At 39.8% G+C, this 27684-nt stretch overlaps 1 protein-coding gene across 2 annotated transcripts in view; it reads left to right on the top strand.

Moving 5' to 3' along the window:
* Positions 1–27684, top strand: part of FSHR (follicle stimulating hormone receptor) — a 194964-nt gene that overhangs the window by 155638 nt on the left and 11642 nt on the right. The window contains exons 5-8 of one of the 2 annotated variants that reach the window (XM_023512100.1): positions 14510–14581; positions 15690–15767; positions 23087–23155; positions 23264–23338. In XM_023512100.1, the coding sequence (XP_023367868.1) occupies positions 14510–14581; positions 15690–15767; positions 23087–23155; positions 23264–23338 (294 nt within the window). The remainder of the gene's footprint in view (positions 1–14509; positions 14582–15689; positions 15768–23086; positions 23156–23263; positions 23339–27684) is intronic. The other variant, XM_023512101.1, reaches the window with a different exon arrangement.

Here is a 27684-nt window from a genome sequence, read left to right as displayed (position 1 = left end):
AAAAAAAAAATCCTGTGAAAGAAAGGTAAGCAGTATAAATGTACAGAAGGTGAAAGGACCATGGAGTAGGCAGAGGAGGGAGAAACTTGAGTCCCAACTATAAAGAGGGTGTACACTTAGAAGGAGTATGACCAGATTTGGTAAGGTTGGGAGAAAAACTGAGACAGGGGATTTTAGGCCTAACATTGTAGGAAAAAAATGTAAGAGACTCTTGAGCAACAGAGTGACATGATGAAGGGATACAGTAATGATGACCCCTGAAAGAACAGCAAGGCATGGCAAGAAGAATCATATGATTTACCTCCAAGTCAGACATGGAGCCCAGTGACTGCCATGAATTTTTGCTCATTCATCTCTAGTACCCCTAAAGCCTCCCCCAGCCACCTCCCACACATAGTCATCGTGCAGGCAGCACTCATTAAGAATCTAGTCATCTTACACAGGGGCTGTGATTATTGGGAAGAAATTATCAGCCATCTCCCTGGATGTCAGTGGTGGATGTATCTAAGGCTGTTGTTATGACTATGAGGTATTTGGGTACAATGGAGATTTACAACTACTTTTATCAGTAAGCTGTCTGGTAGAGCCAACTTAACTTTGCCTATCACTATACAACTGAGAAAAATGAAGCCAGATTTCCTTGTGGAATAGTGACATTCAAGGTGAGAGTTCAGCCTAAGCACATCCTATCTAAGAGGACAAAGTCCTCCTCTTGATCAGAAAGATGGTGCTGCTTTCATGCTGCTCACCTTTCTTCCTTTAACCTATACAGTATATTTTCCCCTGAAAGAAGCCAAAGTCAGTCCCATCAGCAAGGAAACCACTTGATCCAATTCATATCAACGTGTCTGGGTCCTTATTACAGTCCTTCATTCCAAGGGAATCTGTGTTTTTAAAAGAGGAACTTAGGAAAGGTACTGCTAAACCCAAGAGTTGATAATGATGGACTCCCAGACATGGGGGCTTCTAAGAGGCAAATAAAAGTTCTAAAGACCCACTCAGATAGCACATAAGAAATCATCTCCTCTACCTCTTGCAGATTCTGTGCAATTTTATTTTCACAAGATATACTTGCTTATGGGGTAGGTGTATCTTCACCTCATTAACTATAAAATAGGACATGTCTCTCTCTCTCTCTATCACCAGACTCAGATATAAAGATGAGTCTAGAGTTCAGTGAGAAACAAGTTTCAGGTTGGCTGAGTGAAGCTCAGTCCCAATTTCTCCCTCGTCACTAGTATCACCCTCCTCACCCCCTCAGTGTTTTACTAAGGCCTTCAATTCTCAGTTCCTTCATCTAAAAAGTGAAAATAACAAAATATGCTTCAAGAGGCTGGTCAAATCATCCTGCAAGATCTCTTCTAGCCCTCTAGTGCTTGATTTCTGAATAGCAATCTATGAATTTGGGGCTCCCAGTGCCACTGCCTGTCCTGAGTTTAGCTATTCAGGCCCAGCCTGAAAGGCCTGTGTGAAAGGAGAAAGTTGCTCTGCAAGAAAATCCAGCATCCTTCCCCAGGATTCAAGACGACCCTTTAAATGCTGAGATCCTGCAGGTTCAGTAAGAGACTTAAACCAGCTATAAATTACTTAGATATAAAGTACAGCTGAAACTCAACTGCTGGTACTAGAGGACAGTCATAGGCTGTGCCCTTGGTACTTCAGTTCCTCACAAATGTGTACAATCACCTCAGCAGAGCCTGAGAGGTGTAGAGATAAGATTTAAGAGGCAAACGGTACTCAGAAGCCATTGCACAGAGGAGTAGGGAAGGTCCTTGTCAGGGCCTGCATGGGGGACAAGCAGGATGATAGCCAGATTGGATGGTGGCATTGAAAGAGGCAGCAGGCAAAGCCCACACCCATGGGCAACAAACTGCAGCCTCTTCGCCCGTCACCAAAGACTCAGGTTGGGAGGTTTCAAGGGCATTTTATTCCTTATAGCTACCTTTATCTTGGCAATTAAACCTGGAAAAGGCCACACATTAAGAGCTACCATCTCTGTGGGGAAGGGTCAGCGGAAGCATGGCAGTGTGTGGAGCAGAGGGAGATTAACCCCCACGTAAGCCCAGTTACATTTTATACTACTCCAGAGTAAGGACCAGGTTTTCTCATCCCCAGTGCACAGCAGAGGAAGGCAGCAAGGCAGGTGTATTACTCGTTTTTCCTTAGAGCAGTGGTTCTCAACCTTCCTAATGCCGTGGCCCTTTAATACAGTTCCTGTGGGTTGTGACCCACAGGCTGAGAACCGCTGCTTTAGAGAAACCTGGCTCTCTCCTCACCTCACTCTGTAATGCCTGTTGAGAGAAACTCATTTTTTTGCCTTTTCCCATACACTTATTTATCTCAGGGGATTTATCTTTCATGACTTGTATTCTTAGGCATTAAGCACCTGGTGCAGGCATGTCCCAGAATGTCTAGTAGAATGTCCCAGCATCTCCCTAACTCTTGAATTGTCCGTCTGGGAAGGACAGCCTTCCCAAGGGCAAGGCTGCAGGAGGAGTGCATCCAGGGAAGTCATCAGTCGGCCAGAGCAGAACCAGGAAACAATGAAGTGCTGGGAGACGTCCCCGATGGATGGCACCGACCTCCCATCCAGAGCAAGAGCTGCATTCAATTTACCTCTAGTTCTCCACAGAGTGCAGGGTGTGTATACAATAGGCCCTTACCGAGAATGTGGGCCTGACTTAGAGACTTTCTGTTTGGGTAGTGAGAGGGGAGCAGCTGCTGTTTTTAGAGAAATATCTTGGGGCGTCACAGAGTGTGAACATTGAAGTGATAAATGCTCTAAAGGAGAATATTTCCATCTTGAGCAGACATCACAGAAATGTTCAGCGGTGGTTTCATCATGAGCTTACCCACAGCAAAACCCCACAAATAATGTCTAGTTCAAGAGGCAGTGAGCTTTCCCTCCTCCATTTGGAATTCAAAGATAGCAGGGCGAGGAAGAGTGTTGGGGGGGCTTGTAAGGGAAAGATGAGGCAAGCTCCCTCCCAGCATTCATCCAGCCCTTGGTCTCTCTAGACAAGAACGAAAGGGGGCCTCATGGACACGGACTCAGCAAGACACCAAGGAAAAGCTATTTTCTTTACAGAAAAGCCAAAGACCCCAGTTTTGGCCCTGGCCCTACTTGTAAGCAAGTAATATAGAGAGAAAAATAACTGCCCCATCTCCTACAAAAGGTTGCTGTATAGAAAGGAAGGGAAGACGCAAGTTGAGACTGGGTATCTGAGCTCTTTGAAAGTTAAAAGCAAGTAACAAGGGCAAGCATGTCTAGTTGTACAAGGCACAGCGAGGTGGTATGGGGTGGTCACAGGAATCATAATTCAGAAAGCACTTTCACTTTGTATTAATTCACTTAACCTTGCAAAAGCCCTGTGAATATTTACTGGTGGCTCCATCTTACAGATGAGAAGCTTGAGTTTCAGAGATGATGACGGAATTGCCCAAATTTACAAAATGAAGTTAAGAAATTAGCTTAGAGTAGAAGGCCCAGAGAAAGTGGTACTTATTATCTACTATATGGCAAACTCTGAACTAAGCATGTTATTCACATAATTTATCTCATCTTCCAAAACAGTGAGGTAGACATCTACCTCAATCTACAGATGAGGATTTTCAAACTCAGAGATTGTACAGTTGATAGAGTTGGGAGAATGGAAGCCAGGAATGTGTGACTCCAACCCAGTTCATCCCACTTTCCAGCCTACTACAGCTAGAGAGGTATGGGACGTAGATGAAACCAACGTGAATGTGCCCAGTGTTCTGAGCACAACATTGACACCTTATTAATATGTTTGCCAGTTTGAACTTGTTATCATCTACTTGGGCTAAGTTGAAGTAGCTAAATTGAAGAAGAAATAGCTTTCTAAATAATATTTGAAATGAGTTGTGGGGAAGGGTGTGCAAACTCTTTAAAATATCAACTCTTTTATGGCTCCCATATGTAATTTAAAAGTATATGCTTGCCACAAATTGGTAGCTTGATTAAAGTAATTCTTACATCAGCATCCAAGAAGGTCCCAAAAGATTGTCACTTGGCAACATTATTAGCTCCAAATCTAACCTAGAGAAATCTTTAGGTTTTTAAAGTTATATAGCCAATGTAGTATAATAGAAACAATATCATCAAGAGGCATGGGGATCAGAGTGCCTGGGTTCAGATTCCATTCCTTCCACTTTCTTTCTTTTTGTTGGAGACAGAGTCTTACTTTATAGCCCTCGGTAGAGTGCCTTGGCTTCACAGCTCACAGCAATCTCAAACTCTTGGGCTTAAGCGATTCTCTTGCTTTAGCCTCCCAAGTAACTGAGACTACAGGTGCCCACCACAATGCCCAGCTATTTTTAGAGATGAGGTCTCTCTCTGGCTCAGACTGGTCTCAAACCTGTGAGCTCAGGCAATCCACCCGCCTCAGCTTCCAGGGTGCTAGGATTACAGGCATGAGCCACCTCGGCTGACTATCCATTCCTTCCACTTCTAAGCCTCAGTTTCCTTATCTATAAAATGGAGCTAATAATAGTACTTTCTTCATAGGGTTGTGGGCAGGATTTAATGATTTTAATACAGGTAAAGTATTTACAATGGTTCCTAGCTGGTGCAATCTAATGGGCAAGAATTAACTGTTATTCTTTAGAGTCTAGAAATTTGAGCAGGTCATTTACCCTCTGTTTGTCCTTGATTCTCTTGTCAGTAAATGGTTCATAATTATGCTCACCTTAGAAACTCCCGGTCAAGTCATGTGAGATAATTTAAAATAGCTTTGTCAGTTATTCATACTACACAGATAATAAAGCAAGGTTATTTCCAAATCTTTTCTTCTTAGGAGAGAACTGTGATCTGTGGAACCAGTTCCTAGGAATTCAGTTACTTCCCAATTAAGTCTTTCCCTCCATTGCCACTTAGCCAGCCTAAGTCAGACACTGGTTACGGTGTGCCCCAGGCTGAAGGGGGAGGGTATGAAATTGGCAACATGGTCTTTTTAAAGTCTCACTTTCAACCTAAATGAAGCACCAAGAAATCCCTGACTTCTCCATGGTGAAGGAATATGAAGGGAAAATTTATAACTATCTCCAGATAACCCTTCTTGCAAAATCTCACCCCAAATTTAACTTTTCCTATTATTTTCAAGTCCAATGAGAGGTTAAAAATTGTGTAACCAGTTTCCAGACACCCAAAATGTAGCATCTTTCATATCTTAGACTCGCAGGGAAAATGGACCACGACGTTGTATATACTGAGCTCTGCCCTCGCCACAAAAGTATCCTATATCATGCTCTAAATAAAGGGCAAATAACATCAGTAGTGAGAGCTACACAGCCCTTCACAAACCTTACTGTTTTTACATTTGGGTAAGGCCCATTTTCTCAAAGATTTCTTCTCAGTTTAGTTGCCTTTTGGTTCAGGTTGCTATAATTTTTTCTTACCCTGATCCAGTTATATCAACTCTAATTCTTGGGCTGAAAGTAGGAATCTGATCTTGTGATTAAGATCCATTACTGCTAGGTGGGTTATCCAGACTCTCTTGCCTTATTTTTCCTGGTCTAAATCTAGAAAGGTCCATCCTAAAATGTCCCAAATTATAGGAGAATGTAAACCAAACTTCACTTGACCCCGTCTGCCCATTCACCAATACATTTCTGACTTTCCATGATATAAACTTTCTGATGTGCATCACAGTGGAGGAACGGAAGGTGCTGACTAATAGATTTCCCTGCTTAAGAGATAGTTTGCCAACATGTCCTAACAGTAGTAGCATTCACAAAGAATGAGTCTAATACTCTGGTTTCTCTTCAGATTGTATAAATCTTTCGCCTTTTACAAAGAATGAGTCTACAATAAAAGAAATGGGCATAAATGTTTAGCATCTACCAGGGCTTCCAGGTTGGACAAGGAAATGCCAAACTCAGGAGATACTCTACAATTAAGGGGAACTCGTAGGTCAGTATGTTTGGGAAAAGCCAGTATACTATTTCCTTCTCTTGGACATTTATAATGCATGATTTCATGGTAAAGGGCAGCTCTGAGAATCCCCGGAAACTGCTTAAGCTTATTAACCCAGAATTTCCCCAAATTATTAACCATGGTAGCCTTTGTAAACAAAGCTTTTATAGCCTCTAGAAATAGTGTTTCTAGAGAAATATTCAGTTTCTAAGTTGGAAGGCATCTTAGGTCACAGAGTCCAAGTCCCTCCTCAGGAATAAATGTTTCCATAGATTCTTGGGTACATTTCCAAGAATTTAGGAAGGGAACCAAGAATTTAGCAGGGAAATGCATTTGTCTGTTGGGCAACTCTTAGATGCTGTCATTAAGCCAGGTAATGGTAAGAGTATAAACCGTAGGTTCAGAAAGTTCTGGATTCAATCTCTAGCTCTGCCTCTCCTTGTGGCCTTGACCCAGTTACTAGACCTCTCTCAGCTGAGCACCCTCAGCTCTAATTTGAGTATGGTAATGACACCTGTCTCCTAAGGTAGTGGAGAGGAATAAATAAAATAATCGATGGTAAGTGCTCGGTGTGGTACCTGGTACATAGGAAGTGTTCAATAATTGTTGGCCACTGTTATTATGAATCCTATATCTACTTAACAGAACAACACAAATCTATTACCATTTCCACCTGGCAGGACTTCAAAGTCACAAGGTTCTCTTCCAAGCAAAATATCCTATGCATTGGATAGTACGGCCTCAATTCCTCCCATCAGCCAAAAACTAAAATAAGATAAAATTGATCAAAATTATTTATAAATTATATACATATGATTGTAGTATTTTGTGCATTCCAAAACATACACTAAGATAATATTTATTTCAAAGGATGAAATAAAGATTTAAAAATGGCTTCTATATTTTTATCTTCTCTGATATACCCTTTACATGGCACAAAAAGCCTATTTTGCTCTAACTGTAACAATATTGTAGAGACATAAACATCATAGGCAGTGCTTTATTTTTTAAAGCCTGAATTTAACTCACAGGTCATATCAATAGTAGATTTTAATAGCTGTCAAATCTTTTCAAAGAACAAAACTTTTCTAAAATTCGCAGATGCAATGGAAGAACAGCTCCATAAATACATTCCCTCAGTCATCATTCTTAATGTTCAGTTCTACACTCCTTTTATGCAAATATTTTTGTTATATTCAGCCAGTAAATTTTCTTCCCTAATGTCAATCAGATGTTCTTACAAGCCACCTGGAAGATACTATATTTTTAATAAAAGCATCCAAAACCCCATGAAAAACCAGTTAGAAAATTGTATTTCCTTTTTTTTTTAAATATGCAATATGAGTTTTCATATATGATGACATACATCATTTTCAGCAATTAACCATTTATTTCCATTTTCCCACATGCTCTCTCCACCGCATAGAGTCCTTTCAAATGCTGTTAACCTTCTGCCCTGTTAATATGTCACCTTTCCCTTAATGTGCCCAATTTGAAAATATCTGCTTTGTAGCATTATTTCTGATAGCCATTTGTCATCACAGAAAAAGTTGACAAATTTGGATCACTTGTCTTTTCGTAAAAAAATGTGTAAGTCAGCTTTATTTTTGTCATCTCTTTGTAGTAATTGCCCCTGCCCTCAACAAATCTCTAAGTGACAGTATGATCTTGACCAGAAAAAACCGGGTCCTAGAGACTAAACAGAATCAGACAGGTGAGAAGGTTGATCCAGGCAGGCATATTAGAAGGAAGTGGGGTGGGGGAGCAAATAGAACAGAGGCAGGAAGAACCCAGAAAACTCCACGGTGGCTTCTAGTGTTTGCAGCAGAGCTCCAGGAGCCTCAGGTAGCAGATAGCAGACCAGCCCACTCAGGTGTCATGGAGGTCCCATAAGGACTCAGATTTGGAAGCAGCATTTAGCACCCCAAAGGACTGGGGACGTGCAAGACATGACTGAGGTCCTAGCAGAATCAGGACATCAGACAACTGGAATATAAGGCTGGAGCCTGGCCACAGCAGCAATAGTGCCTAGACGTGATGCTAAGTTTTCCTGAAAGATAAATTTTTTCATCTCCCTTTGTTAAAAGTATCTGAGTTCCAGAGACTTCAGCTAACCCCTAAAGCCACATATGCTAAAATGTGATAAAGCCAGGGTTTGAACCCAGATCACCTGGCACCAGAGCCACTGCTTTTGAGCTGTGCTACCTGTCCTGCTCAGAAATGGAATCTGATTGTTAAACCAAGACACTAGGTCCAAACAGAATCTGCAGCCAGGTTGACAGCACCAACCTTTTGGAAATGCTGCCCTTGTGTACCTTTTCCCTGATTATTAAGGAGTTTGGTTCCATGGAGACTGAAACAAACAGGCCCAGTTAAATATGAGAATTAGTTAGATCCAGTTTTGAAGACATGAGAGTGGGAAGGCAGGAAACCAGGCTCTTCTACTGTCACGTGCAATTCCTTAAGCAAAATTATTTTACAGCAAGAGGAACTGAGACTCTGACAAGGTAAGTGAACGGCTCAATGTCATCCAGCTAGCTGTAGGGTTGGCACTCAAACCCAGGGTCTCTAACCTAAGGTTAGAGCTAGCTGACATTGCCATCTAACTCCAAGATTCTGTGATACTATACCTAGCCAGATGTTTAACTAATGATTCAGAGCACATATGTCAGTATCTTTCATCATGCTGTATATAGATATGCAAATTCCTGGTTAATGAAGATCTAGTTATTAGAAATCTCAATATCAGCAAGTTTCATAAAGGAATCTTTTCCCATACATTTGATCCTTAGTATCTTCAGATTCCATATTTGCTAATTTGCCTACTTGCTAAATTTATTTGCAACCCCAAATCAATACTTCAAACACGTAAATTTTCTTCTCTAATGTCAATTATCCTTGGACGTGGACATGTGCAGAGAGACACATATTATCTACTGCGGCTGAACAAGGCAACACTCGGCCTTCTTGTTTCGGATCTTACACTGTAAGCAAGTGTTCTTTGGCACAGTCTACTTAGTACCAAATTTTGTCGTGTTTGTGCTTTTTAGTGGTGATTTCATGATTTGAAATGGCCCCCAAGCATAGGGCTAAAGTGTTATCGAGTATTCCTAGCCTAACAGAAGGATTAACATGCCTTACAGAGAAAATATGTGTGTTAGGTAAACTTCCTTCAGACATGAGTTATAGTGCTGCAGGCCATGAGTTCAATGCTAATAAATCAACAGTATATATTAAATAGGTGTCTTTAAAAAGGAATACCACACTAAAAAAGGTTACACATTGATGAAACCATGAGAAGAATGTTGTGACAAAAGGCTCATAGGACCTGCCCTTGCACTTCCCCTAGGGCCAATGATTTACTAATTCAGTGCTTGAGATGACTTTATAGATTATAGAAAGTAACTACTGTGAGTAATGAGAATCAACTATATAGGATTAAGCTCACCTTACTCTTACTATTCTTATCCATCATTGGCCTAGCTTCTTCCCAAATGGTCAGAAAGAAAAGAATCAACTCCAACCTTATGTAGAAGACTTTAAAAATATTATTAAATATGTAAAAAAAAAAAAAAAAGATTCAAATGGCTTAAAAAAGCAAAAGAATTCTATTATTATAGGAAACCAGTTAGAAGGCAGAGAGAAAGGAGTTCAGCTTCAAATCCTCAGCCTTGGCTACTAGGAAACATTCTCTGGCAGAAGTGATAAGGGGGGCATGCCTTCCCTGCTAGCTACATCCCCTCCCAAAATCAAACTTTCCTAAAGCATCTCAAGGATCTGTTCAAGTCATAGCATGAACCCTGGCTGCCTCAAGTTCAGAACTAAGCAAGAGCTGGTTCACAGTCTCAGACTGATCATTCCATGCTCTGGTCGATTGGGAGAGAGAAAAGAGCAGCATTTTTTGGTTGGCATGTTTAAAAAAAGGGATATCTTGTCTTTTGTCCTGACTTATGTTTCTCAGTCCAATAGGTTAAATATTCACCTCCACAGTAGGTTCTCCATAACCACGGTTTCATTTGGCCTGATTACTACTGCTAAGTTCTGAGGTGAAGGGCTGTGAGAATAGGTACCACCTCTGCTCAGGAAACCCCCAAGTCTTATTGCTTCCCCTCTCCGCACTCTAAGTGCCTTCCAATGCTGGCTCAGCAAGCCCACATTTCTCTTCCTCACTTTAAAGTTTCTTGAGATCATGCCGCCCCCCTACTCCCCACCTTTTATTTTTCTCTGTTCCCAGCTCCTCTCCTGTGGTCCAGCTATGAACATTTACTACATTTAGTTTATGCCAGAAGGCTCTGTTCTAAGATATCTGATTTTCTCTTCTTCATATAAGCAGTCCTTCTGACTATTCCCAGTCCACATTGCTTCCCCCTTCTCTGAACTCTATAAAGATTCTCACAATCGGTAGCATACAGTTAGCACTAAAGCATTCTGTGTGTTTCATCTGTCCTAGGCTTCTCAATTCACTTGCAAGCTCCCTGAAGCCAGCAACACAAACACAGACTGTGTTAACTTAAGACAAATCAAGAACCCACCAACACAATGATGATTAATGAAAGCACTAATGATGTTTAGGGTAGTAAGTCTCAGTCACCTGTTCCTGAGAATCAAGTGTATTATCCTGTGACAGGATAGGTGAGAATGTTTCCCACCAACTACAGGGACCCCACTAAGTTCATCCCAACAAAAGAGGTGCTCATTTTCATTATTGCAACCTAATTTTTAGGGACAATGAGGTATGATATGTGCTAACACCAGCTTAGAATGTGAAACGGGCTGTTAAGAGGGAAAACTCTGAGCCAGTTACCGTTCTTTAAAAGACCCATTTTCAGAACTTAAATTTGCTGACATTTTACCCTCAGGCCTTTAACTGTGTTTTGAAGATAAACCATGGTTGAGTGAATCAAAATAATTTTGCAGCAAATAGTCATTTGACCAAAGAAAACCCATTGAGACACAGAGTTCCTAGCTGATTACTCACTTCCAGTCTCCATCAGACATGAATTTATTGATCAGAGGGGAAAAATGAATTGAAAACTAAGTGTTCATCTGAACTCCATTTCCTATGTTATCTTGGGGTTATAGAGAGTCTCAAATACAGAGTTATCACCAATAATCCATCTCACTAGATGGTCACTAGATCTTTTTAAGTGTCTTAAACTCAGCACTACTGGAATAATTTAGCCATTTTTGCAATGTGTTTTCTTTACTGTAAAGACGAACAATTTCAATGTGCATCTACAGATACATATATAGATAGATATTTCATAAGTATAGTGGCTACGAAAGCTCATGGTGTCGGTATTAAATGATCTATCTATCCATTCTAAACAGGCAATCATGAATTCTTCATTCCTTCAATTATATAAAACTCTTATCCACTAAGAGAGATGAGCAAGTTGCTACCCTTATAGTGTCAAATCAGTTAGGTGTAATGAGCATAGATGATGAATAATTCTTTGTGAGCTCATCTCTTGACAGCACATTACCTGGCATAAAGAGCTTGGTAAAGATCAAGCACACTACACATGCCAGCCACTGAGCCAACAGTGGATTTTCAGGAAAAACATGAATGCTACGGTCTCATGATTCACTATCTGGTTGAAGAGAAGGTCATTCAAAAAATAAACACAAAATAATATATATCTCAGAATCTTGATGAATGCTGAAAAGAAAAAGTGCCAGAAATGATATGGCTATCCCAGGAACAAATCAGGGAACCTAAATTAGATTGGCATTCAGGGAGCTCCTCTCTGAAGAAATGACACTTGTAACTAAACTCTGAAGGATGAGTTGAATTTGGCCAGATGGGAGACTTCCAGATAATCATATGCAAATACCTAGAGACAGGAAAAGAATTTAGTGTCTCTGAGAAACTGAGAGGAAGGCCCTAGGGCCTAAGTGCTTTGGGGAAATAGCATGAGATAAAGGTATAAGAGTAGACAGTGAGGAGTATAAATTATGCTCTGAGCTTATGGAAGAGAACTAAAACCTTAGCAGCAAAGCAGTACAGCAACCGTGTGCTGTATGGAGAATGGGTTGGAAAAGGACAAGATTAAATGTGTGCAAAGCAGGGGACTATTGCAGAAACCCAGAGAAAAGAAGTTGACAGCTTACTTTTGAATAGTGTCAGTGAAAATGGAATTCAAGATATATTTGGGAATGTAAAAGGACTCTGAAATATACTAGATACTTCAGAGGAGAAGAAGCCATCTAGAGAGAAGAACTGCAAAGAAGTGGTGGAGGTAACCATGGGGGGTGAAGAAGCTTAGTTGGCTACATCAATGAGACATTCAGAAGGATGTGTGAAGTAAGCTTTAATTAGCAACAGACTAGGGAGGTCAGAGGGCACATTTGAATCTCTGCAATATTGACACTACTTAAAACTTTGGGAAACAAGGCCTACCTAGTGAGATTATAGAGATAAAAGCAAAAATGCAGAATACAAATAGAGGAAGAAGAATACACAGAAAGCTGAAAAGGAGGAATAACACAAAAAGCAAAATGACAGAAACTAACAGAAGAGCGAGACTGGCAAAGAGTTCTGAATGATGCGGAAAAGCCTGATGAAATGAGAATTTAAAGTGTTTGATAGATTTGGTAATTAGCACGTTGATGGATGTTAGTGTGACAGTCATAGTTTCAGTGCAGAGTGTAGGATAAATACAGGTTGGAGCAGGTGGAATGGGATATGAGAAAAAGAAGACAGCATGTGCAGACAACTCTTTGGAACTCTGGAAACTTTGCTGTGGAAGAAGGGAGAAAAATAAGGCTTTGTGCTAAGTGAAAACAGCCAGACTCAAAGGTTGCATTCTAGACAATTACCCTGACAAGACATTTTAGCAAAATTATGGAAACAGAAGACTCATCAGGGGTTGGATAGGTATAGGAAATACATGAAGAGGTTAATTACAAAGGGAAACATGAGAATTCAAAGAGTGATGTCACTGTTCTATATCTGAATTGTACTAGTGTTACACAGCTACAGGCATTTGTCTTATAGACCTCCATAGCAAAAAATTCATTTTTATGTAAGTTTTTTGTTTGTTTGTTTATTTGAGACAGAGCCTCACTCTATGTTGTGGGTAGAGTGCTGTGGCATCATAGTTCACAGCGACTTCAAACTCCTAGGCTCAAGTGATCCTCTTGCCTCAGCCTCCTAAGTAGCTGGAACTATAGGCATGGGCAGCAATGCCCTGCTAATTTTCCTATATTTAGTAGAGACATGGTCTGTACTCCTACTCTGGCTCAGACTGGTCTTGAACTCCTGAGCCCAGTCAATCCACCTGCCTTGGCCTCCTAGAGTACTAGGATTATAAGTGTGAGCCACCTCACTCCACCTATATGTAAAGTTTTCAAAGTGAATTAACAGTGAAGGTTCTTCAGGTTGCAGGCAATCAAGACCAACTCCAGCTTAAGTAAACCACACCCAGGAAAAGGAAATGGGAGTGGAGAAGTATTAGAAGGACTTCAAATAACTCACAGGACTGAGCAAAATGCTAAAGGACAATATGTTATACAATTCTCATGTGCCACGTAAAAGCCTTCACCACTGCTTTTGGTGACCCAGTTTAATGAAGGCACAGCTGGACATGACCCAGCCTGGTCTTAGAAACCTCCCTCTCTTCTTCCTGTCCTGAGGTTTCCCGTGTACCTGTAAGAGACGCTCGTCAGGAACTTACAAGTGTATAAGCCAGAAGTGGGGAGTTAACACCACAGGGTCACCTTTGACCAAAATAAAAGTCTATGGATAAATATTTCCCCTCACTTCTTTCCCCACTTTGATCAATAGTTCTGAGGACCATTTTGAAATTCTCCTAAGTCAAGTCCTTGGGATTTAGGACCAATCACCAGTAGTGATGACCAACTCAATAATTCATCCTTGTATTGATTAGCTTTCCTCCTTCCCTGTTCACTCCCCATGTCCTGAAAACTCTGCATTCATATTATCAAATATATTGCCCACAGCCAAACTTCATCTCTGGCTCTGCTTCCTAGGGAGGGCAGACTGAGACAACCAGACCTTGAGAAGGATCCAGGGAAGGTCTGTAATTTTCAGTGAACAAGAATTTATGACCATCCCTTAAGGATTCTAGCAGCAGAAAACTCACCTCTAACCAACCTCCAACCACTTTCCAGGAGAGAGTCCAATTGGCCCAGCTGAGGTCAAACAGCATGGAATCTCATGCTCTAATCCCAAGAGAATTATTTGGAGTGGGGAAGGGGAAGTTCTCCAGTAAATATGACCAAGTTGGAAGTAGGGGACAATTTAGGAAACTTTCATTATCTAGTTGGAAGTTTCTTTGGGATCATAATAAAGTACATCGTGGCCTCCTACCCCCATGGGCCTGAAGTATAAGTTTCTTTTCTCTAGGGGATAAGTACCTTGCTAGACCCTGGAGAGAATCTTAAAATATAACAGAAAACACAAGTGTAATTCATACATATTATGGGCTTTTCTTACAGATTTTTCTGATGGTTCAAAACTGACATTTTGATTTAAAGACATTCATACTCTAAAAATTGTTTAAATAGCCAGCTTCATTTTTATTCACTCTTATTTTTGTCTCTCTCTAGGTTAATATCCAACACAGGTATTAATCACTTGCCAGATGTTCACAAGATTCAATCTCTCCAAAAGGTTTTACTGTAAGTTTTTCCTTGAGTGGTTACCAGCCCTTTACTCAGTAGCTGTCTTGCCCAGCAGCCTCCTGGGCCTCTAAGATGCACTGTGTACTCTGTGACCTCCAGCTGTGTCACTCTGGGTGAGCAGAGATGGGAAGACAAGCAGTAATGTCCTTGGATTTACCTACAGGGCAGTGAGTGTCAGTTTGGAGGAGTCACAGGCTCCTCAATAAGAGTGCTGTACATAGAGCCAGCTTATAGCAAAATCCGGAAGTCACTCCTTTTTTCATTTTATAAAGAAACTATCTGCCAAACAAGTTCATCCCAAAGTGTTAGTGGCAGGAAGTTTTTGCCTTTTCCAAATGTATCTGTATGTTGAAAGATGAGGAGAAAAGTCAATGTAGAATGGCAACTATTTCCACTAGTGAAATTCGAAGACTATGGACAGAACCAAAGGAATAGGTGAAGAGGCATAAGGAGCTGGATGGGGAGGAGAGAGAGAGTTAGAGAATCTTGTAGAATTGTTTAAACTGTTCTGAGCTCTTTACTATATTACTTCTATAGTGTTCCTTCTATATTTATATGTTACATCAGACCTAACAGGGAAGTTCGACAAGAAGAGGAGGAACACAAACAGAAAAATGAGACTGTCCCTATTCTTTCATTCAGAAACAGGAAAATCAATGATAAATTTGTTCTGTGACCCAAAGAGGATAGAAGAAAAGAAACTAGCTATAAGAAGGGGATTGAGGTGGGAGAAGAAGAAGGCCCAGCTAAAGTGAATAGAGAAATGTGTATCGAGGTGAAAAGTCAGCTTAAATGTCCATTACATTGAGCAGAAATCAACCGCAGAAGCAAGACTAATGAACAAGTATGCTGGAGAGAACTTTAATACAGCAAAGTTGGCTAAGCAAATCTGCAAAAAGAGGATACATTCTATGTCTGCAAATCCATTTTTAAGAAGAATGGACATACTAAAGATAAATCAGAGGCCATCTATTTCCCAAACTTTGAACAGTAACTATTAAACATGACTCCAGCTAAAGACCACCTTATACCAAGTAAACTAAATGTGGAAAGGTTACATGAATGAAATTGACATGAATATCTAATTTTCTGTTCTTTCTTCTAGAGACATTCAGGATAACATAAACATCCATGCAGTTGAAAGAAATTCTTTCATGGGGCTGAGTTTTGAAAGCGTGATTCTGTAAGTAAGGGGAAAGAAATCCACCGGAGTAACATTTTGATTTTTCACCTACCAACCCCCTTCTCATAATGGCATGCTCCTTTTTTGTTTGGGTAACTTTGGCATTTCACCATTTAAATCACTCTCTGGTTCTGTGTTTTGCTCTCATCTTTACATTTCAGAATCACAACATGAAGCCATGTTAATAATTTATGATTCTGTGGTGCAATTCAAGTATTTAAAATTGCTCTTTGAATGATGGTCTCCTGTGAGGCAACATCTGTTCCAAAGGACAGAATAACTCATGCATCAATAAAGCTAGTTATTGCCTGGCAAGTCTTTTGTCGCCCAAAGAAAAAGATGAGGAAGGAGGCAGAATAGGGAAGATATGGCTATTTCCTCATAACCAGGTTAAACAGCTCCTGTTCATACCCACACTGAGCATAAGATGACTTCTCATTTTCTTGGAATAATCACATTTTTTTAATGAGCTTGAGTTACTCTGACTTTGCAGAAAGATTTTAAATGCACCCTGGGTCATAATGACCGACCTCCTAATCTTCTGTGTCAGTGGCCAGTGTGGCAGTTTACCTACTGCCTAGGATGTCCATGGAAATGATATGCACAGGGTGACATTTCAGGAACCAGCAATTGTGAATTGCATATATAATAGGCAATATAAGAAAAGTAGTTTATCTTTCTATTTTATACATTGTGGCATTTTTTAAAAATATATACTAGTATGAGTTTTCAAAATGTACAAATACATACAAAAAGGTCAGTTCCAGTCCAGAAAGAATTTTAGTCCTTTTCAAAGTGAATACTTGATTCAGAGACCAAGCTATTAAGAGAGAGAAATGTTAGGCAGAGATGATGGATGAGTCAAGCCAACCACTGTATTTGACATCGATTAGTTATAGGGAACAATAGAAAAGGTTTAAAAACAGATTAGCATAAAAATAGAATGTGTGAAGGGAAAACTAAAATCAAAGACATGTATTCAATGTACCTAGTATTAGGACAAAAAATATATATAGGTGAGTAATAGGAAATCCTTTCACTTACGCTCATGATATTTGAAGTGAAGGGGGGTATGTGTGTTGAGATGAGGTGATGGGGCAGGGGGAAGAGTGAACGAAAGAAAGCAAAAGAAGCAAACTCGTTAAAATGCAAGCAAAATGGATGATGAGCAAAATAAAAAGAACAGCCATTATCCAAGATGAAAGAAGGAATAATTTATTCTGCAATAGAAGAGTTAAAGATAGAAGGAGAGCTGGCAAAGAGGTTGTGTTTGAAATGGGCTTAAAAGATGAGGGGTAGTTAGCTAGAGAGCTGGCAAAGGCCAAACAAGGGAAACAGAGTGATCAAGGCCATAAAGTTTAAAAACAAAAATAAAACACAAAGAGCTTTCGGAAAATGGCGAGCACCTGAGAAGTCCTGGTCTGCTGGGATGTAAAACATGCACAGCAATAAAAGGATTCCTGAGCCACAACGTGGACAGAGATGCATGATAAATGCCTCAGCTGGACCTGGACAATTGTATGTCTTTGAATCTTAAGTGAAAGGTGTAATTTTTAATGATGTTATAATGTGGCATATTGATTGATTTTTTTTAACAAAATATGTAATTAGTAGGAGTGTGCTAATGTCGTTCACACAGGTTTGTGCATTGAAACACATCTTTTTTGTCCAAACCATGAGAGAAGATTAAGCTACCTAGTCTCAGCTCTCCACACCTAGAAGCAAAGAACCTGAGGAAACAACTTTTGACAAAAACTTGCAAACCCAAAGCTACAAAAAAATCATATAGATCTTGTCTAGTCTTCCCTAATTCCTGTTCATGGATACTGTGATTCCCCAGAATTTAGGAACATACTTTTCAAGAAAGGATAATTTTCCTTTAGAGTCAATGCTTCTCAGACACATCTCTAAAGGGTAAACACATTTGTGAGAACAACATCCATTTTTCCTACCTCAGCTATTCTTTCATCCTTAGATGCTGGATCAGAAGATTCATGATCAACACAGCTTAAGTCTCTGTTTGATCTAGTTTGGGTGCTTTATCTGAGCCAGGGATGCTTTCTTCCAGCAGAGACATATAAGTGCACCCAAGGAAAAAGCATGGCTAAAATAACATGCTATTTTGCACTGATAGCTGATAAATCTTTCTGTTAATAGCATTTTTCAAAATTCTGATGCCCTGTTCTAAAAATAAATATATTTTTAAACATCCTAATAATGAGGGATTATCAAACACTTGGCTAATGAGCAAGGAAAGCCCAGGTCTCTTGAGCCCTTCCCAAGTCCCACTCTCGCCTGAATGGTAGGTCTACTTTTAGTTCTTTGAGAAACCTCCATACTCTTTTCCCTAGAAGTTGTACTAATTTGCAATCCTACTAGCAGTGTACAAGTATTCCTTTCTCTCTGCATCCACACCAGCATCTATTGTGTTAGGACTTTTTAATAAAAGCCATTCTGAGGTAACATAATATCTCATTATGGTTTTAATTTACATTTTCCTCATGATTAGTGACACTGAACATTTTTTTTTCACATTCAGTGATTATCAGCCCTTTGTTTATCTTTTTTGAAAAGATTCTGTTCATGTCCTTTGCCCACTTTTTAATGGGGTTGGGTTTTTTTCTTCCTGATTTGCTTGAGTTCTTTGTCGATTCTGATTTTTAGCCTTTTGTTGGATACATGGCTTGTGAATATTTGCTCCCTGTCCATACCTTGTCTGTTTTCTCTGTTGACTATTTCCTTAAGTGAGCAGAAGCTTTTTAATATGATCAAGCCCCATTTATTAAATATTTTTGTTGTTGCTGTGATTGCCATTGAGGTCTTTTTCATCCATTCTTTGCCTAGGCTGATATCTAAAAGACTTTTTCTTTCTAAAATTCTTATGGTTTCATGCTTTACTTTCAAATCTTTTATCCATCTTGAATGACTTTTGTAAGTGGTGAGAGATACAGACCCTACTTCATTCTTCTACATGTGTCTGTCCAATTTCCCAGCACCATTGATTGAATTGGCTTCCTTTTCCCAGTGTATATTGTCATCTGCTTTGTCAAAGATCAGTTGGCTATATTTGGATGATTTTATGCCTGGTTTCTCTGTTCTGTTCCATTGGTCTATGTTTCTATTTTTGTGCCAGTGCTGTGCTGTTTTGGTTACTCTGGCCTTGTAATATAGTTTGAAGTCTGGCAATGTGATGCCTCCAGATTTGCTCTTATTACTTAAGATTCTTTTGCTACTCAGGGTCTTTGGGGGTTCCAAACAAAGAGTAGAATTATTTTTTCTATATCTATAAAATATGTCATTGGTATTTTGATGGTGATTGCATTGAATCTATAAATCACTTTTGGCTGTATAGACATTTTAACACTAGTGATTCTACTGATTCATGAACATAGTATATTTTTCCATTTGTTTGTGTCATCTGCCATTTCTTCCCTCAGTGTTTTGTACTTTTCTTTGTAGGGATCTTTCGCATTCTGAAGTATATTCTTAAGTATTTTGCTCTCTTTGTAGCTACTATGAAATGCAGAGTATTTGATTTGACTCTCAGCTTGACCATTATTGGTGTATAGGAATGCTAGGGATTAACCTGCAACTTTGTTGAATTTATCAATTCCAGGAGTCTCTCACTAGAGTCTTTGGGGTTTTCTAGATAAAAGATCATAACATCAGCAAAAAGCAATAGTTTGACCTCCTACTTTCCCAATTTGGATACCCTGTATCTGTTTCTCTTGCCTGATTGCCCTGGCTAGGACTGCTAGCACTACGTTGAATAGAAATGGTGACAATGGGCACTCTTCTCTTGTTACAGCTCTTAGTAGGAATGCTTTTCACTTTCCCCCATTCCGCATGATATTGGCTGTGTGATGTCATATATGGCTTTTATAATTTTGAGATATGGTCCTTCTATGCATACTAGTGATTGAGGGTTTTTATCAAAAAAGAGTGTTGGATTTCATCAAATGCTTTTTCCGCATCTATTCAGGGGATCATATGGTCATTATTTTTGCTTCTGTTTATGTGATGAATCACATTTATTGGCTGCATATGTTGAACCATCCTTGGGATTGGGATTAAGCCCACTGTTCATGGTGGATTATTTTTTTTTTTTTTTTGATGTGCAGTTGAATTCAGTTTGCTAGTATTTTGTTGAGGATTTTTGTACCTACATTGATAAGGAATATTGATCTGTAGTTTTCTTTTGTTGTTGTGTTCTTTGCAGGTTTTGGCATCAAGATGATACTGGCTTCATAGAATGAGTTGGGGAGAATTCTGCATTATGGGTAACAGTTCTTTGTAGATCTGATAAAATTCAGCTGTGAATCCACCTTTTCCAGGGCTTTTGTTTGTTTTTTTAGAACATGTTTTTATTACTGCATTGATCTCACTGTTCATTGTTAGTCTGTTCAGAAGTTTGGGGGCTTGTGTGTTGCTAGGAATTTTTCCACTTCCTATATGTTTTCAAGTTTATGTGCATAGAGATTTTTGTAGGATTTGAAGATGATATTTGGTATGTCTGTGGTGTTAGTTGTAATATCTCCTTTTCAATTTCTGATTGAGATATTTGAGTTCTTTCTCTTCTATTCCTGGTTAATCTAGTAAGGGATCTACCACTTTTGTTTTTTTATATTTTGGGGGGGAGCTGGGGCTGGGTTTTGAACCCGCCACCTCTGGCATATGGGACAGGTGCCTTACCCTTTTGAGCCACAGGTGCCACCCCTGTTTATATTTTCATAGAACCAACTTTTTGTTTCATCCTTTTTATTGTTTTTTTTTGTTTGTTTGTTTGTTTTCTATTTCTTTAATTCTGCTGTGATCTCAATTATTTTTTTTCTTCTGCTGGATTTGGTTTTATTTGCTCTTCCTTTTTATAGTCCCTTGAGCTATGTATTTAGACTGTTAATTTCTGATCTTTCTGTCTTTTTCACGTAGGGATTTTAACCTATGAATTTTCCCTTCAGGATTGCTTTTGCTGGATCCTATAAGATTTTGATAGCTTTTTGTTGTTCAGTTCGGGGAATCTTTTGATTTCCATCTTAATTTTATTATTGACCAAATAATTGTTCAGCATCAGGTTATTAATTTCCATGACTTTGTGTAGATTTGCATGTTTTTCTTGTAATTGATTTCTAGTTTCATTCCACGATGGTCTGAGAAAAGATATGGTATGATGTCTTTTTTTTTAACTTGTTGAGACATGATTTTTGTCCTAAAATATCAATCTTGGAGAATGTTCCATGTGTTTATAAGGAGAATATATATTCACTAGTATAGGGTAAAATGTTCTGTAAATGTCTGTTAGACACAATGTTTTAGAGCCCCATTTAAGTCCAATGTTTCTACTTAATCTGTCTAGTTCTGTCATTGGAGTGAAGTGCCCAATAATTATAATCCTGGTATTTATCTCTTAGCTATAGTAGAATTTGCTTTATGAATCTTGATGTTCCTATATTTGGTTGCATATATATTTAGGATTTTATATCTTCTTATTTAATTGCTTCTAGAAATACTTTGGGGTTTTGGTGTGCTGAGCCATATTGACATCAAAAAAATAAAATAAATCCCCTTCCCACATAATAGTATCTGTTGGTTGATAAAATCCATAAAGACAAAGGGCTACTTTGAATACAATAAATAATTCTTTTAAATATTTGCAGGACACATATGTGCAGGAAATATCAACTATCTAGTCAATATAAAAGTAAGTGAAGCCCATTTAGATTACACAGGCTTTGTGTGTCAGCCAACTACATACAGCCCAAATTCCAAATCCTGCTCATGAGCTAAGATAGGAAATAACAACAGTAAACCTAAATCAAGCAAAACAATATCACCCCCCAAATTCTGTAATATTAGACCTATGTTACAAAAAAGTTTTACTCAATTATTATGTTTTAAATTTTGTCAATAAAAAGTTTGTGTAGATTGTCTTTTAAGTACCTAGATAAAAACTACCTAGATAATATCCTTGATTTTGCCTCTTGGCCCATAAACCCTAACTTTACTATTGGAACCTTTATAGAAAAAGTCTGCTAAACCCTACATTTGACCCAAAGTCCCCAGAGATCCACTTCCCACATGTTAGAGGAAGCTGCCCTATCAACTCTCACTATCCTGGAATAGGCTGACAAACATATAAGGAGTCTGGAGGTCCCTGGGAGGGGGTTTCCTTTGGGTAGGAGGGGCTGAGCAGGATGGGGGTACATAGCCACCAATCTGTTGAAAATGTTTGAAAAGATTACCTTGCTCCTTTCTGAAATTTTTAGCTTATTTGCTTTTATGAGGAGGAAAAAGACACACAGTAGTTCTCCTGTGATTTTTAAGTGTTTTCTGGCTAACCACTGAAGGCCAGGAAATAAATTCCTGAATGCATAGGAGCTTCTCTGGGTCTGCTTTTTGAACAGTATTATTGTAAACCTATAGAGCCTGACAGGAAAAAGAACCTGAAAGCAAAACAAGAGCAGATGATCAGAAGCTCTTTGTGCTAAGCTCTCCTGACCTTGGATATCTGTTTGTGTTTTCAGATCCACTTAGGAGCAGAACAAGGCAGAACTATAGGCCCAATGTGTCCTTGAGGTCCCCTGTTAAGGCAACCCTGCTCACTGACCTTCTTAGCACAATGAAGATGTCTGTTCTAATCCCATCCCCGCCTGCCTTAGAGACTCCTCCCTTGCCCATTCACACCACATTACCCTGCCACAGCCCACAGTCTCTGTAATTGATTTCTCTTCCTTTCTGGATTAACCCAGAGCCACCTCCACAAACCTCCAATAACCAGGTGCCCACAGGTCACAGGAGATGTTCAGGTTGTCTGACAACTTAATTAGATCACTTTTTAATGACAGCCAGGCTGGCTGCTGTGGGTGAGCATGGGTGAAAGGCTTAAGGCCTTAGAGAAAGGTGACACAAAATGTTCTTTCTCTGTCTTTTAAATACTTGTTCAATAATTATACAATTTCTGTCCTTAGGGATGGGTAAGATCTACCTCCTCCCTCTGTAGCTTCTTCCTCATGTATGCTAAGACCTTATACAGGAGTTTACGGGATCCAGGCTACTCTGCCTAAGACAGCCTTTTCGAAATTAAATTTCATCTATTCCTTTGAATAGGTAATACATGCACATAACACAAACTTTAAAAGTTACAAAAGGTTATACAGTGATAAATCAGTCTCCCTCCCAGTCCTGTCCCTGAGCTTTAAGGGTGGTGTTTTCTTTATGCCACTAACCTGCACTGTCTGACCTTGCCCAGTGCTTTCAATTATGAAACCCATGTATTGTTTTCATCTGACATTATTGGTTTTTTAATGGACCCTTTATTTCAGACGGCTGAATAAGAATGGGATTCAAGAAATACACAACTGTGCATTCAATGGAACTCAACTAGATGAGCTGTAAGTAGTCCTGACTATTCTTCCAGGCCATTTGAATGAAAATGGCTCTTACAACAGTGATATTTATCTGGCTTTCTGTTTTCCTTCTTTCCTCATCTTCATCCCCAGGAATCTAAGTGATAACAATAATTTGGAAGAAATGCCTGATGATGTTTTCCAAGGAGCCTCTGGACCAGTTGTTCTGTGAGTAGCATCCCCCTTTTCTGTGTGTAAGAGCTCCGTTTGTGTAAGTTGGAAGTCAAATCTTTCCACCTCAGAGACATTTCCAAGATAGGCTGGCAATCAAGGCCAATTTTTGTTCATGTCATCTACAAAGATTTATAGGAATAATTTAAGGCTAATTCATAGTCTAACTTTCAATAAAATAGCAACAGTAATAATGACATGTAATGAGCACTTACTGAATGGTCAGACAGTATTCTGAGAAGTTAACATGAATTTTCTTGTTTAATACTTGTAATAACCCTCTATGACAGGGGCTGTTATTCCCAATTTAGAAAAGGGTAAACTGGCTTCTCTGGAGGGGTTAATTAATTCACTTAAGATAATGTGAGCATTATAGCAGAGAACTGATTTGACCCATGATACAGACTTATAACCACTCTGCTACATTTCTCTTCCCTGGAAGGGAAAGGACAGTTCTCCTTTCTCACCCTCAACACCCAAGAGCGTCCATCAACCCAACAAGACCCACAGGCACATTATTTTGGGATCATCTTGCCAGAATCCTAGGGAAACAACTGGTGCCTCGTAGCTCTACATCCATAGGACTGTTGTCTCTTCTCCATCCCCATCTTTCCCTCTACAAGTGACTTTGGCCCTCCTCTCTCCTATCTACTCTCCCTCTTCCATCATTATCATTCTAAGGCCCAACTCCTCAGGCTTCTCTGACCACCTGTGACCAACCTCAGCCACCTGTGACTTCTTCCTGTGGCTCTCATAGTCTTTGGAGGAAAGGAGTAATCTGAATCACAGTTACCAAAAGACTTTTTAAAATGTGTTTTTAGGACAGTACCTGTGGCTCAAAGGAGTAGGGCACTTGCTCCATATACCAGAGGTGGTGGGCTCAAACCCAGCCCTGGCCAAAAACTACAATAAATAAATAAATAATGTGTCTTTATGGGCTCTGAGCAAGACCTACTATGCTTACTAGAGAATGTACTTCAGGAAGCAGAAAGGAACCCAGAATGAAGGCATTGGATACAAGAAGGGATGGTGAGCAAAGAAATAAATATGTGACTAAATCTAAAGCTTTACCAGGTGAACCTTAGGTGACCTGCCTTTGGAAGCCACTCATCTGAACCTCTCATTTAGCAATCAGCATAGGCTATCTACCTACCTATTAACTATCTATCAACATCACTTTTCTTCTCACCAAATAGCTTATATTCTCCTTCAGGCTGGAACCTATATATCCATAGAATTAGACCCTGGTACAATGGGAACGCCAGAACTGTTTATTACTGATGATAATGGGTGTGTTGTGACACATACATTGGACTCTTCCCCTTTTAGAAAGAGATGTATGCTTTACAATATATTTGTCATCCTGACCAAACTCAAAGATCATTCAGAATACCTGTCTTGAGATAGAGAACCTACAGAAAAGGATAATGGCATGAGTAAGGCCAAAGTGCCAGAACCAGAATCCCTAGCTTAAAACTAGTTCCTTTACCTCTCCAAGCCTCAGTTTCAGTGCCTTAAAAAAAAGGCAAAAAAAGTCATACCTATTTTTAATATTGTTTGACATTTAAAAAAATGTGTATTAATTTGAAATAAGAAAATATAAAAAATAAAACTCAGAGTGACGTAACAAAGAAAAACAAAAATTTTTTTTCTCTCATTTGAATAGTTTAGATTTTAAGCACCAGCCCTGTACCATGCCCTGTGTAAAGTGCAGGGAACGAAAGAATGTTTTTCCTTACAGAAATCTTCTGTTCTCATGTGGCTAGAAGGGCATCAGATAGTAATACACAACTTAGTATATGAGGTCACGATAGGTGCTATGAAGTACAAAGAAAGACACAGTCCTAAAAGATGGAGAGTGCTGTGCACATACAAAATGTCTGGAACTTGTGATGCTTAGTTAGTGGTCCCTGTTCATGGACTACTGGGGAGACAAATGATCTTTGACCCCCATGATAACACTTTGTCAATTTCACTTAGCTAAATGGCTCCATAGTTTTGAATGTTCCCAAATAGGCACCTCTATCTGTTCATGGCAGAATGTATCAGCAAAAGGGTGTGTTTCCATATGTGACCTATAACAGATACAATATTGAATCCATAGCACATTAACCCACTGTCTGCTCCTGAGAATGGTTAAGATGGATGAAACCCCCATCTCATTCATTATCCAAATGAGGAAACCAGGGAAAGAAGAGGGTAGTGAATTGTTAAAGAAAGATCACACAACAGCTGTTAGACCAGAACTAGGTCTCCCACCTCACATTCCACGTGTTCTCACCACATCATGTTGCCATAAGTAAGTTTAGAAAATGTCTAAAAGTCTTTCAGTAAAGCCTTGGCAATGGGTTGTAAACTGAAATGGAGGGGAAATTAATTATTAATACCAGCCTCTCAGCCTAAAAACGCAAGTCAATGTTATGTAAATGTGGCACAGAAGAATATCTCCTGAGGTTGAGCAGGCAGGTTCCAGGCTGGGGCACTGCACAACATTTCTCTTAAGAATGTTTAACAGAGGCTCGGCGCCTATGGCTCAACTGGCTAAGGCGCCAGCCACGTACACCTAAGGTGGCGGGTTCGAATCCCCAGCCCGGACCCGCCAAACAACAATGACGGCTGCAACCAAAAAATAGCCGGGCGTTGTGGCGGGCGCCTGTGGTCCCAGCTACTTGGGAGGCGGAGGCAGGAGACTCGCTTGAGCCCAGGAGTTGGAGGTTGCTGTGAGCTGTAATGCCACGGCACTCTACCCAGGGGGACAGCTTGAGGCTCTGTCTCAAAAAAAAAAAAAAAAAAGAATGTTTAACAGAGAGCACGAAACTCACCTGCTCCAGCCAGCCCTGCTGTGAGTGTAGGCCAGAGGAGAGCCTCTGTGGAAGCATCAGAAGCAGTTCTACAGGGTCCTCAAGTTGCCAGCTATTGTTTTATCCCTTTTACCACAGCCAGAATTAAGTGACTAAAATTTACAGAAAATCCAATGGAATTATAAAGCACTTCCCATGACTTAAAAGAGTAGAGAATGGTAATATATTCCCACATCTCTTCATCTCAATGCAAGATACTGGCTGAAAGCCCAGCCTATAATTACGAATTTCCTTCTCCTCCCATTAGGGGCATAAGAATTGATCACCTTAACATCCTTAACATCAAACCTCCCTTTCTGGGGCTTTCAGGTTAATCTAAAGATGTTCTTCAAGTTTCTCCACCTGCTCACTTAAAATGCAAAAAGATGAGTCTCCTATCTCATTCCCACTTCTACTACCTAAAGCACCAAGTACCAACCCAGCTAAGACCTGGCCTGAATCGTGCTTGTGCAAAAGAAGACTGGCCCACCTCTGGTGCTATGAGTTAGGAGTGGGACTATGGTGTACACTGCTCACCCCAAGGGATATGCTGCCTGTGCCAAGGCTATGATTGTGCCTTGGATCAGGCCCCCTCCACACCAAAAAAATAAGATGCAGGGGACTTAGTGGAGAATGCTCTCAGAATACCTGGGGAAAGCTTGATGGAAGCAGAATAAGGTACAGAGGAAAGTCAAGCCACAATGCACTTGCAAAGAAGTCTCAGCAGATCCCACAGGGAGCTCTGGAGTTAGGACGGTCCTTCGAAGTTGTACTGAATTAAGGCAAGGGTCCAATCCTCTGCACCAACAGTCATTTGGATACCAGTTGTTTCCAGGGAAAAGCCAAATCTTATGTAAGTCAGCCAAGGGCAACTTCCAAAGTAGAACTCAGCTTTGAGCCACCCCAGCTCTGAGTAATCCTCAAACTGGCCTCAAGATGTGGTTTTAAATTTGTACATCAAAATCACTTGGAGCAATTATAAAACCTTAGAATACTAATACCCATCTTCAGGTTGGGAGCTGAGAACTTGTATCTCTAACAACTCCAGTGAAGCTGATGCTGCTGGTCCAGAGAGCATCTGAAGACTCACTGTCCAGCCCCAAAATATTTCCTCCATGAGTTGTGGTGGATCTTTCTACACCACAGGCTCAGTCCTTTGTCTCTACCAGATATAGGAAATGGATTCTAAGGGAATGCACCCAAACTAATGATAGCTCCTTTTCAAAAGGCAAACTTTCTACAGTTGAGTGAAGAACATGGAGCCTCAGAACAGCTGACAGTACAAGGAAGAGCTCCACTACAGAGAAAGCCAGAGACGCAGACAAGCTTCATTAGATTTCAGAATAGCAATCCAGAACCCTCATTCACCTCTTATGAGTCTTGACCTTGAACATCAGAAGCCATCTGTGTTTTCACCTGATATTCTGAACTCACTCAAGTTTTTTTGTTTTTTTTTTTTAAGCAATCAAACAATTGCTGTTTTCTTGGGAAACAGTTTCCTGT

The sequence above is a fragment of the Otolemur garnettii genome, unplaced genomic scaffold, assembly GCF_000181295.1.
Source record: "Otolemur garnettii isolate 467f Iridium unplaced genomic scaffold, OtoGar3 scaffold00024, whole genome shotgun sequence".
NCBI lineage: Eukaryota > Metazoa > Chordata > Mammalia > Primates > Galagidae > Otolemur > Otolemur garnettii.
The sequence above is the reverse complement of the archived record's forward strand: the minus strand, read 5'-3'. Positions and strand labels throughout refer to the sequence as shown.